Source organism: Rhinoderma darwinii, chromosome 13 (genome assembly GCF_050947455.1).
Source record: "Rhinoderma darwinii isolate aRhiDar2 chromosome 13, aRhiDar2.hap1, whole genome shotgun sequence".
Taxonomy (NCBI): Eukaryota; Metazoa; Chordata; class Amphibia; order Anura; family Rhinodermatidae; genus Rhinoderma; species Rhinoderma darwinii.
The window spans coordinates 19,817,198-19,830,750 of NC_134699.1; the positions used below are offsets into that span (position 1 = coordinate 19,817,198).

Consider the following 13,553-nt stretch of genomic DNA (forward strand, 5'->3'; position numbering starts at 1 on the left):
ACCATCCCTAAAAACATCTCCTGCCCACTATCTCTCCCCTTGTTTGAACACAGATGCTGAATAACTCCACATGCCTCAGGTATTATCTCTGTCCTGTATTCGGACATGCTGCAGTCCAAATATAGGGTGAACCTTTCGTATGTGTCTAAATGGGAGACTGACCTGGTAACCAGCTTTCTGAGGAGCAATGGTGCCAGATATGGGAATCCACAGCGAAGAGCTCTCTCAATACGCTAGAAACCTCTAACAAGGTGTTGATGAGATGGTATCTTGTGCCTAATCGAAAAGCCCATGCTGTCCCAGGCTATCCCTCTTCATGGTTCAGAGGTTCTAGTCCAAGCTTTATCACCTCATTCCCGTTGTTACAGGGTCAAATATAAAAACAAGTATTAGTGGAAAGTCCTCCTTAATATGGAATTTGACAGGGTTCCTCGGGTCAAGCAGAATCTCATTGGTTTGGTTTTTTGGCTGCACAACAAACCATTGCTAAGTCTTGGAAACAGTCTATCCTCCGCTTCTCTCGAATTAACTACTACTTGATTAATGAGAAGCTCACTGCAGTGGCGCGAGATACTCTACTGGGAGCCATATAAGTTCCCAGATAAGCGCCCAGATTCGGGATTCCCCACCAAGGTCCTGCTATTCCCCTGGCCCACCCCTTCAACGCCGACCACTGTCTCCATCCCCACGGTTTGGGACAATAGGCCCCTTTATGAACTAACTGGAACTCAGCCTATTGATTTACATATTTATTGAATAGTGTCATGGTTCTGTACTTGGATCTTCTTCGCTATTAATGGAATAATGCACCAACACTTTATTGTTTCACTCTGAAACTCTTTACTGATATTTCAATGAATGGCCCTGCCCTACCCAGACCTGGGTCTAAATGCCCTGGCCAAGGCAGAGTTAGCATGAAAAATTAATAGCAAATAAAGCATCATACCATTTTCAGAATTGAAAATTTGAAATGTAAAATATCTCAGTAGTACTCACATGTACTGCTGCTTGTAGTTTTTACTGATATCTGGACATCGTATTTTCTGCAGAAGAATTCTGATCACATTTAGAAATATGATGAAATTCAGCTAAAGATTTAAGAAATAATATGTTAAAGATTTTTCTCAGTTTCTGGGACAGGAAGTAGCTTTCTGACACCTAGCACTGTCAGCCATATTAGCTCTCATGGACTGCTTTCTCTGTCACCCAGTCACCAAAAGTGACCTATGTTCTCCCCCTTTCCTTCAATATTTCAGATCTTCTTGGAAGACATTGTGGTGTGATAACTACCCCCTCTATCTTACTGTGTTCTGTTTAATCTTCATCTGTAGGTTGTGAGACATGTTGTGATATTAGTGATTGTCCAACTCCCTTCTAAATTGTAGTCTATAGGGATACATTTATTTATGTTTTACTTTCTAATGATGGAACGTGTAGTTTAGTTGTGACATTAGAGTGGAAGTAGGAAAGTAGCTAGCTTCTCCTCCTACTTGGGCAGCACGGGATATAACTGAATGAAGTGCTGAGTAGTGTAGTTTATAGGGGTTGCCCAGGGTCGAGGCTGTTTTCTTATACAGATGACCTATCCACAGTATAGGTCATCAATATATGATTGGTGAGTGACCGAAACCCAGACACTGCAACGATCGGCTGTTCCTGCTGCCTCCAGGTGCCAAAAGCTATGCAGTGCTCGCTGCCGGAAGCAGGTGGCGGCCGTTCTGCAGTACTGCAGCTCTGCTCCTATTCAAGTGAATAGGAGCAGAGTTTCAGTAACCCAGCATGGCTGCTTTAGGCCACATGCACACGACCGTAGTGGTGTACACGGTTGTGATTTTTGGCTCGGACGGCCGCGCAAATCGTGGGCCTTGCACATGGCCGCGTGCATTAATTTCTATGAGCCTAGACCGCAAAACACGATCGTAATAAGACATGTCCTATCTTTTTGCGTCCAGGCTCCTGGGCAATGCACGGACCGTGGAAACCACGGTCGTGTGCATGGGCCCATTGAAATGAATAGGGCCGCAATTCACCCGCAGATTTGCAATTGAATTGCAGCCGCAAAAATACGTTCGTGTGCATGGGGCAATACAGTGTACAGAACCATCTGCTTCCGGCACGGACCACTGCATAACTTCCGCCACCTGGAGGCAGCCAATCGGTGTCCGGGTGTCGGACCCCCACCGATCATATACTGATGACCTATCCTGTGAATAGATCATCAGTATAAAAAACAGTCCCGATCCTGGACAACCCCTTTAACTATAGCTGGCAGTCTGGGACATAACTGTATAAAAAGAAAGAAAATCGGGATTTAGGTCAAACAAATGCAGGCCTTTATTGCCCGCCCATAGGCCCTATTCACACTACATTTGCAGTGTCTGTCGGAGCTGTAGGTTGGGAAATACTCCCAATGTATACCTCCAATATAAGCCACCGATGTCTATGACTGTATAGACATACAATGGCATACGTCGTACATTGGCTTCCATTGTAAAAACAAAAACCAAAGTATATTGCGCGGTATACATTTTACTGGATATCTCTGTATGGAGTAGCATAGTCGACTATTCTATTCCATACAGCAGAAGAAATAAAAACATGTCTACCAGCCAAACGGAGATCAGCTGAAAAGAGTGTCCCTGTCTCTGGAGGATGTTATACATGGAAAGTGCATGATTTCAATGGGCACCATGTACTGTAATGCTTCATTTTCCCTATGGTGGCGCTGCAGGAGAATTGAACAATTTCTCCCAGATTCTGCCACAGATTACAGCTAGTCTCTGAGGGTCCCAGCAGCAGGATACCCTGTGATCATCTTATTTTCAGTGGAACTTTCTAAAAAAAAAAAAGTGTTAGTCAATGTTTTCACTTCTTTAAGGCCTCATTTACACGAGCGTGTCCGTTTTGCGCGCGCAAAAAACGCAGCGTTTTGCGTGCGCAAAAGGCACTTGACAGCTCCGTGTGTCATCCGTGTATGATGCGCGGCTGCGTGATTTTCACGCAGCCGCCATCATAGAGATGAGGCTAGTCGACGTCAGTCACTGTCCATGGTGCTGAAAGAGTTAACTGATCGGCAGTAACTCTTTCAGCACCCTCGACAGTGCATTCCGATCACCATATCGAGTAACCTGTTTAAAAAAAAAGAGGTTCGTAGTTACCGAGAACTTCCTGGCCGTTGCCTTGGTGACGCGTCCTTGGTGACGCGTCCTTGGTGACGCGCCTCTCTTGACATCTGGCCCCACCTCCCTGGATGACGCGGCAGTCCATGTGACCGCTGCAGCCTGTGCTTGGCTTGTGATTGGCTGCAGCTGTCACTTGGACCGAATTGTCATCCCGGGAGGTCAGACTGGAGGAAGAAGCCGGGAGTTATCGGTAAGTCAGAACTTTTTACACGTTCACGTATATTGGAATCGGAAGTCACTGTCCAGGGTGCTGAACCAGTTTAACTCTTTCAGCACCCTGCACAGTGACTGTCACCTGCCGGGTTCGGTCAAAACGAGATCGGCCGAACCCGGTAAAGTTCGGTTCGCTCATGTCTAAGACACTCCGTTCGGATGTTTGTAAACAGAAAAGCACGTGGTGCTTTTCTGTTTACATTCAGTTTGACAGCTCTTGCGCGAATCACGCAGTTCTCACGGAAGTGCTTCCGTGCGACCTTCGTGGTTTTCACGCACCCATTGACTTCAATGGGTGCGTGATGCGCGAAAAACGCACGATTATAGAACATGTCGTGAGTTTTACGCAACGCACTCGCGCTGCGCAAAATTCACGCATCGTCTGCACTGCCCCATAGAGTAATATAGGTGCGTACGACACGCGTGAAAAGCACGCGCGTCGCACGCGCGTATATTACGCTCGTGTAAATGAGGCCTAACAATCATGACTTTTGGAGTCCAAGAATTGAAAGGATTGGCAGGATTGTATATGTTCCTCCAAACTATCCTAAATTTTGTCTAATGTTGCAGGCCCGAAAAAGCGGTAGGGCTTCCTTAACAAATGTATCTTATTAATGAATTAGGCTATGTTCACACGGGGTCTTTTGCCGAGTTTATTGACGCGGAAACCGCGTCGCAAAACTCGGCAGAAACGGCCCGAGAACGCCTCCCATTGATTTCAATGGGAGGCGTCGGCGTCTTTTTCCCGCGAGCAGTAAAACTGCCTCGCGGGAAAAAGAAGCGACATGCCCTATCTTCGGGCGCTTCCGCGTCCGACCTCCCATTGACTTCAATGGGAGGCAGGAGAAAGCGTGTTTTATGCCCGCGGCGCTCAATGGCCGCGGGCGAAAAACGGCGCGATAATTGCTATTCACACGGAGTGTTTTGGGGGAGGAATATCTGCCTCAAAATTCCGTTTGGAGCTTTGAGGCAGATATTCCTCCCCCAAAATACTCCGTGTGAACATAGCCTTATATAGAATGAATATGTATAAAGCTTTTCAGAGTGCTGAATAACTCAAGAGGCCAGCACTGTGTCATATCTAGATTTAGAGAGTAACTAAACGTTCAACAAACTTCTGACATGTCATAGTGAAATGTCAGAAGTTTTGATTGGTGGGGGTCCGAGCACTGAAACCCCCACCAATTGCTTAGCCCCTTCGTTTCTGTTCAGCAGGAAAGCCGATGTAGCGGTGTACGAGCTCATAGACTTTCTGTTGAGCCCGTACACCGCTACATCGATTTCCTGAAAAAGCCGAACAGAAACGAAGCGGCACAGCGCCTACACGAGTGCTTCTTCCGCTTCGTTCAACCCCTTCCCACATTTGACATATCCATACGGCATAGCCGAGTAGGGGAAGTATGGAACGGGCTCACGAAGTGAACCCGCTCCATACGATGCGAGTGTCGGCTCGACCCCGATCATTTAACCCGTTAAATGCCGCGGTCAATAGCGACCACGGCATTTAAATCGTTAGAAAGAGGGGGGCGACCCCCTCTAGCAGCTCAACACGCCCCCCGCAATGCAATTGCGGGGTGGCGATGGTTGCTATGGCTGCCTGGGGGCCTAATGAAGGCCCCCAGGTCCGCCATCTTTGTGCTCCTACAAAGCCCTGCGTCTAGCAGGGCTTAATAGAAGACTGTCAGAAAGACGATATACTGCAATACATTGGTATTGCAGTATATCATGCAAGCGATCGCTGGTTGAAGTACCCTTGGGGGACTAATAAAAAAAAGTTAAAATTTGTAAAATATAGTTCTTTTTTTATGTAAAAAAAAATAAAAAATTCGATGTTCAAAAAAAAAAACCTTTTCCCATTTCCCCTTAGAGCATAGCAAAAAAAAGAATAAATAAAAATAATTGGGATCGCCGCATCCGTAAAAGTCTGAACTATTACAATATATCATTATTTAACGCCGTAAAAGAAAATTGTAAACGCCAGAATCGCTATTTTTTGGTCACCTCATCTCCCATAAAAAATGGAATAAAAAGTGATCAAAACGCCACATGTACCCCAATATGGTGTCATTAAAACTACAGCTTATCCCGCAAAGAATAAGCCCTCATACCACTTAATTGACGTTAAAATAAAAAAGTCACGGCTCTCAGGATTTGGCGACACAAAATAATTTACATTTTTTACACTTCGTTTTTTACATGTAAAAGTAGTAAAATATAGAAATAACTATATATATTTGGTATCACCGTAATCGTATCGACCCGCAGAATAAAGTTAACATGTTGTTTTAATTGCACAGGGAATTCCGTAAAAACTAAGCGAAAAAAACAATGGAGGAATTGCTGTTTTTTATCATTTTCTACCCCACAAATAATTTTTTTCCTGCTTCCTAGTAAATTATATGGCACAATAAATGGCGCTGCGAAAAACTACAACTCGTCCCGCAAAAATCAAGCCTTCATAGGACTATATCGACAGAAAAATAAAAAAAAGTTATGGCTTTTGGAATGTGGGGAGGAGAAAACGAAAATGAAAATCTGAAAGTTGTTTACGACGGGAAGGGGTTAAGCGATTGGTGGGGGTCTCAGTGCTTGGACCCCCACCAATCAAAACTTCTGACATGTCAGAAGTTTGTTGAACGTTTAGATACTCTTTAAAAGTATTTATGCATCGCCACCTCGTGGCCATTAGTGCTACTGCATCTATATCAACTGGTTATGGGATTACTCTCACTTGTAGAGTGACTCTAATATGTAAATATTAGGGAATTACTGGGTTACAATGTTTTAGCATACCTTAAAAAACAAACTGATATACACAAAATCTTTCAACTCTGTACTTACAAATATTGCAACTAGGATTGGAGTCTTGATTATCCACCAGTAAATGTTTTCATAATCTTCCCAGCATCTAAACGACAGTATAAAGTATACATAATAAACACTAAGAGTATGATACCAACCAATGATAAAGAGCAATGCGAAGGTGAAGGGAATAACATCGCTCGTCTGGTTACAATGGCGCCTGACAAGTCAACAAAAGATGGCGCCATTATCATTTTTTTATGTTCAGTGGGATTAAAGCCGAGGTTTTACAATGAGTTTATTTAATGGGAAAAATATATTCTCTAAGAAGCTTTCATTACATACTAGGATCTGTTCTGTTCAGGAGCACGTTTCCCATGATACATACCAAGGAACCTAGAACATTTGTCGAAACCGTGGAGAATGACCATCAGCCTCCCAGCGAATCCATAAAGTAATGCTTTATATGAGCCATAGGGAGTATTAAAAAAAGATCCAGGCCCAGGGCGAGAAGTATAGGATAATTCACTAGAGTATGTGTCATAGAGGCAGACCATGCAACTGTAAAGTTGAAAGGGGGCCCAGGACTAGTTGGTCCTAACTCTTATGCCATTGATTGGTGGAAACCTGTACAGGACTCCCCTCCCCAGAGGAACTGCATTGTTTGCCAACAAGAGGATGGTAAATTAACCCAACAGGCATGGAGGAGGAAACAAACATAAGCCCCTTTTGTCCTAGATGACAAAGAACAGAACCATAATGGAGTGCCCATTTTCTATGGGGCCCCTCTCTTTTGTGTACACCACTGGTACCAGGTCTTAAATGAAAGATGTGCCACAATATAAACAATTCTATGGGGCCGATTTTGCTTTTAGTAACTGGTATTTATGTTGAGATTGGATGGAGATATAGCGCAAAATAAAATATCTTACCCGGTATTATCAAAGCTGATTCTTGTCTTTATCCACACTACAATTGTAAGTGCTGGGAGACCTGAAGAAGACAAGCAAATGCTACAGAGGACCTTCTAAATATGGACTACGCAAAACATCTGACTATAAATGTATGTGTATTGAGGGGTGGGGGGGGGGGCACTACTGAACCCCATATAGTGAAATTATACATATATCATCAGTGTTAGTGCGGGCACCAGTGGAAAAAGCTACAAGTTCAGTGTTGCAGGCAGGTACAATGTTATATCAAGTAGAGACATATTATCTCTAAAAAGTCTACCATCAGTTTGCATTTGATCGCTGGTGTTATGTATACCTTGCATGAGTTATATATAGTATGAGGTCAACATTCTGCATAAATGTCACCAAAAGATCTGGATATTACTTCTCTAGAGATGGCCACATCAAAAAGTCCATGACAGATTCCCCATAATACACATCACAGTGATCATTAGTGATCCAAACGATCATTAAAGGGGTATTTACATCATTTAATATAGCATATATATATGATCAGTGGTGGTCCAACCTCTGGAACTCCCGCCCATTAGGAGAATGAAGGGATGGAGGTTCCTTCGGCATTATTCCTTCACAGCGATGCTCCCAGCCACTCAATGTATTTTTCTCTGTACAGTGGGTGGCCGGGGGTGTCATTGTGCAGGGAAAATGTGTGAATGAGCCGTAGTGCATAAATAGCAATATGAGATCCTTCATTCCCAACAGTTGGACCCCAATCTATGGCATATCCTACCAATATTCCATAACGTACTTCAGTGGGAAACTGGGAAGGGCTGGATCCAGGCTGGTGGAGGCTCCTGGACGAAAAATGTGGTGGTAATAAGCTCTTGAGGGAACAGGGTGGTGGAGGCCCCTAAGTGGTGGAGGCCCTTAAGCAACTGCCCCTTTGCACTCCTATACCCTAGCCCTGTATATGAGGCAGAACTCACCCCAGCCAATCACGATATACCACCAAAAATATCTCTTCTGTGAGGTAAATGTGAGGGTGAGCAGAGTGTGTAGATACATTCCCTCCACCAGAAGCCAGGAGAAATTTGCAAGGATGGAGTACTGGAAGAAAACCACAGCTGCCTTACATCTTGCCTGGAATAAGAAGGAACATGTCATTGCATTGTGTAAATAGCAATAAGAAGAAGCAAGTTCTGATCTTTGCAGAATTATGGGGGTTGTCCAGGATTAGAAAAACATGGCTGCTTTCTTCCAAAAATAGCACCACATTTTGATCACAGGTTGTGTGTGGTATTGCAGCCCTATTCACTTCAATGGAGCTGAGTTGAAATAACAGACACAACCCATGGATAGGTGTGGTGCTGTTTTTGGAAGAAAGTAGACATGTTTTTCTCATTTTTGAAAATGTCTTCAAAATGTTGTACCTTATATAAGTCCCTCCTTTTTTTGATATTTTTGGGGGTGATCCTTGTCTTGGATGTTGGGATGTTTTAAAAACATAAGGACAACCACAAATTCCCCCTTAAAATAGACTAATGAAATTAGAAGTAATCACAATGACAAAATTTCATTAAAGGGCCTTTTAGACGAGTCGATTCTCGTTTGAATAATTGTTCGATTGAGCAAAAGTGATCAATCAGCCTAGCAAGCGATCGAATGATTAACGATATATCATTCGTAAATCGACGATCGCATCGTTTTGAATGAGAGAAATATTATTGTTCGTCGTCACCAATTGTGCAAATTTAAACGGGTATCGTTCTTTTTTCAACGATAAAGCAGTTGGTGGTAGAAGCCGGACAAGCGACCTAAACACCGATCGCAATAACGGCTATTTCAACGAAAATAGATGCAATTAAATAACGATCGTTCGCTACGAAACGACTCGCTAAAGAATCGCTAATCGTTCGATGGTTACATCTTATATCTTGGCTCGTCTAAAAGGCCCTTAAGATGGTGTAGGAATAATAATGCTATATTTCTGTATGTATAGCCGGCTTTAGCCATCACTCGTGCGTATTTGTACCGTAGACATGGTGCAATGGTCAATATCCTCATCCGCAAAAAGAATGGCGTCTTTGATGAACACGGCAGCTCCACGTATGATGAAAGATACAAAGAGGTTCATGTGGATATAATTTCTAGGACAATGAAGTTTCCTGTAGGGAAAAAAACACCACAAATTGGATACCAGGTATCAAACAAATCTATCTATCTATCTATCTATCTATCTATCTATCTCATATATATCTATCTATCTATCTATCTATCTATCTATCTATCTATCTATCTATCTATCTATCTATCTATCTATCTATCTATCTATCTATCTATCTATCTCATATCTATCTATCTATCTATCTCATATCTATCTATCTATCTATCTATCTATCTATCTATCTATCTATCTATCTATCTATCTATCTATCTATCTATCTATCTATCTCATATCTATCTATCTATCTATCTATCTATCTATCTATCTATCTATCTATCTATCTATCTATCTATCTATCTATCTATCTATCTATCTATCATCTATCTATCTATCTATCTATCTATCTATCTCATATCTATCTATCTATCTATCTCATATCTATCTATCTATCTATCTATCTATCTATCTATCTATCTATCTATCTATCTATCTATCTATCTATCTATCTATCTATCTATCTATCTATCTATCTCATATCTATCTATCTCATATCTATCTATCTATCTATCTATCTATCTCATATCTATCTATCTATCTATCTCATATCTATCTATCTATCTATCTCATATCTATCTATCATCTATCTATCTATCTATCTATCTATCTATCTATCTATCTATCTATCTATCTATCTATCTATCTCATATCTATCTATCTATCTATCTATCTATCTATCTATCTATCTATCTATCTATCTATCTATCTATCTATCTATCTATCTCATATCTATCTATCTATCTATCTATCTATCTCATATCTATCTATCTATCTATCTATCTCATATCTATCTATCTCATATCTATCTATCTCATATCTATCTATCTCATATCTATCTATCTCATATCTATCTATCTCATATCTATCTATCTCATATCTATCTATCTCATATCTATCTATCTATCTATCTATCTATCTATCTATCTATCTATCTATCTATCTATCTATCTATCTATCTATCTGTCTGTCTGTCTGTCTGTCTGTCTATCTCATATCTATCTATTTTTCTATTCTTTTCTTAGTAAATAATGTCACCATATTAGACTCATGCACTTTCCTTTATTTTGTTTAACTTACTGCGTGCTCATACTTCTATCCAGATTGTCTAACGTTCTGCCTATTCCCTCTGGTTAACAAATATTCAGCTCATTAACAGTTCTCATTAATATTCTAGATAAACATCACAGAACAGCGCCTTATTGTGCTCATTTATCTATGTCTAAAGTTTTACATCTCAGCTATAAATAAGCTCGATAAAATTACATGGAAAGACGACTGTCTCTGGTGATAAGTTGCAGTTAATAAACTATAACGATATATGGAAAATACCAGAAGTAAAAGACATATGGAGACATGTTAAGGCAAATTAGACACACCAGTCTGTTGAAAAGAGAACAAATTACTTCGGCATCAAGCCTGAAGAATGGACGGGTGTATATTATCTGGATAGGGCACGGTTAGAGAGACACAAGAATGACTCTATCCTCAAAGTACCAGAGAACTATCATGGACAATCTTGGAGCAATGGGAGGACACCATAGGTTATTGCACAAGGCTAAAGAATTCTCATACACAGGGGTGTAGATGTAAGGGGTGCAGGTGTAGAAGTCGCACCCGCCCCTGAAGCTCGAGAGGGCTAAATGCCTCTCTGCCACATAAGACACCAGTATTATAAATGGCATATGTTAGGTGGGGGGCCTTGCAATGAGGCCCAGGAGCTTTAAGTTATGCCTCTACCGATAAAGGCTCCTTTACAAAAGAGCATTTTAGAGAAGCCCTAATAATGCGCATATTCACCTACTCCTCCAAAACATCAACCGTGGCTGGAAAATACATTACAACGTAATCTCCTCCCATCTGTCAGCTCTATCAACTATTCGGGAGACCGGAGTGTGGTCAAGTGACTTCTAAGAAATAGAAAGAGCCTTGATTAAGAGGGATGGGGATCATACCTCCTATTCCTTAATGGGCACTTTTGGCAGCTATTCTGTTGTCCCAAATATTGTACCAATATCTTATTTTAAAAGAGTTATCTAATGAAGACAACCCCTATTTATATTGAAGCCAGCCTAAAGATGAGCTGCTATATGTGAGTCCAGCTTTATAACATCCCGGCGATCAACGATTGTATCGTTGAAAGAAGCTGCAGCGGCCACTGCAGGGGAAATGTAGTATTACATACCAGCCATTCAAATCAATGGCTGACCATGTTACACATGGATGAGCCGTGTCTGCCAGACCTTACTTATGGGCTCTCAACTCTGGTTCATTGAGAGGGATCCCAAGCAAGGGATCTACTCACTATGACATTTTTATGCCCATTAGAGCATCAGAGATGGGTTGTCTCCTTTCAAATGGAGTCTATACTGATGAGTGCGTACACCCAACGTGGGGCACCCACATGTAATAAATATTCTAAATACCTATGGAAATAATGTATTAACATCACACAAATAGAACATTTTAAAGCAATTTGTAAATTGTGTTTTGGTAGAATTTAGATAGAGAGGTATATAGGGATTTCATAGACACATGGCACTAAATAAAGACGTCTAAAAAGTTTCAAAAACTTGTTGACCACTGTAGGAAACTATATATACTATATTTATATTAAGGGTCCATTCACATCGGCCAATATTGGCCATAAAAATTAGCGACGATCAACGAGACAGTCATTGATCGGCTCTCGTTTGCTCCTTTCACAAGGAGCCATGTATGGGGATGAGCGATCGTTACTACGATCACTCGTCCCCATGCATTTCCATCATGTCGCCAGCACATCTCCCTGTTTACAAAGGGTGATGTGCTGCCGACACCGATAATATTTAGTGCTGCATAAACAATACGATCATCGGCTGATCAATGATCGGGAACGAGCGGTCATATGAACGCTCCTTTGCTCGATCACTGGCGTGTGTAAAAGGACCTTTAGACTTATATTATCCATGGACACCTGGTATGTATGCTGTAAATGAACAAAATAGCTTTTTATTTTCGTCATCTCCAAAAATAACTACTTTATATTGACTGAATCTAATGGTAAAACCCCTGGGAGTATTAGCGCATCCACTAGATCCCAGACCAATAGCGCAGCCTGTTGACTAGGCCTAATCATGAGGTTGTCAGTCACTCCTGATCCAGAGGCATTAGACAGAACTAGATTATTCACCAATGAATAACGCATGACTCTGCGTCCCCCGTCCCCCCAGCGAGTCTTAACCTCTTTATTATCACTTACTTTTCCTGTCTGTCTGCCAAGGAAAGAATTAAGACTTCAGTTCAATTTGCATTTTAAGAGATGTCGGAGTTCATTATACACTTCCAGAAGGGGAACATGGTGTTCTTATGACTTACCGGGTTATACAGCGCTATCCCATGGTTCATTACATAATACTCTTGTGATTCCTTGAATATTGTACCAAAGGAATGAAAGGTTATAAACCATGAGTGAGTGTCAATCAGCCGTCTAATTCTATATACCGGTGGGAAGCCGTGACATTAAAATCAAAATATTCTCAAGAAAAAACGGCTCTCGAGATGAACAAATCAGTCATGAATACATATTTTCTTATCAGGGCTTCTATGTCTCCACTTATTAAGAAGCTTCTTATAGAAAAGATCTTCTTTATAAATTGTTCTCTGTAGAAGATCCTGTTCTTCTACCTAATCTTCATAAAACTAGTCATCAACATAACAGTTGGCTTATACTCCCTACTGGGAGACAACAATCCATATTGGCTGATTGGCTCCTGATTGAAATGACACATAATTACAAGGACAATAAGACTTGGTCTGTATTATGAATGAGATGAAAAGCTTATCTCAATAGATGCCGTTTCACCAGAAGTTCAATTTCATTCTAATATATATATAAGGGTCCTATTGCACGGCCCGATATGGGCCAAAAAAACGAGCGCCGATCAACAAGACAGCTCGTTGATCGGCGCTCGGTTGCTCCTTTTATAAGGAGCAATGATTGGTTATGTATAGTTACTACAATCGTTCATCCCCATACATTTCCATCATGTCTGCAGCACATCTACCTTATTACACAGGGAAATGTGCTGCCGACAACAATAATGTTTAATGCTGCATAAGCAAGCAGATCAGCCGATGAATGAGCATTTGCTCGGTCATTGGCTGTTCGTTGTTCTTTTTCCACAGGGTAATGATCAAGAATGATTATTGGCCCGAAGATATTCAATGGAGAAAAGGTTAGGC

General features: G+C 41.4%; 1 protein-coding gene across 1 annotated transcript in view; it reads right to left on the reverse strand.

The window, feature by feature from the left end:
- Positions 1–13,553, reverse strand: part of LOC142666814 (vasoactive intestinal polypeptide receptor 1-like) — a 59,251-nt gene that overhangs the window by 27,775 nt on the left and 17,923 nt on the right. Inside the window, exons 6-10 of the mRNA XM_075847021.1 lie at positions 9,144–9,276; positions 8,098–8,251; positions 7,130–7,190; positions 6,237–6,303; positions 997–1,088 (exon numbers count right to left, since the gene is read on the reverse strand). Of these exons, the coding sequence (XP_075703136.1) occupies positions 997–1,088; positions 6,237–6,303; positions 7,130–7,190; positions 8,098–8,251; positions 9,144–9,276 (507 nt within the window). The remainder of the gene's footprint in view (positions 1–996; positions 1,089–6,236; positions 6,304–7,129; positions 7,191–8,097; positions 8,252–9,143; positions 9,277–13,553) is intronic.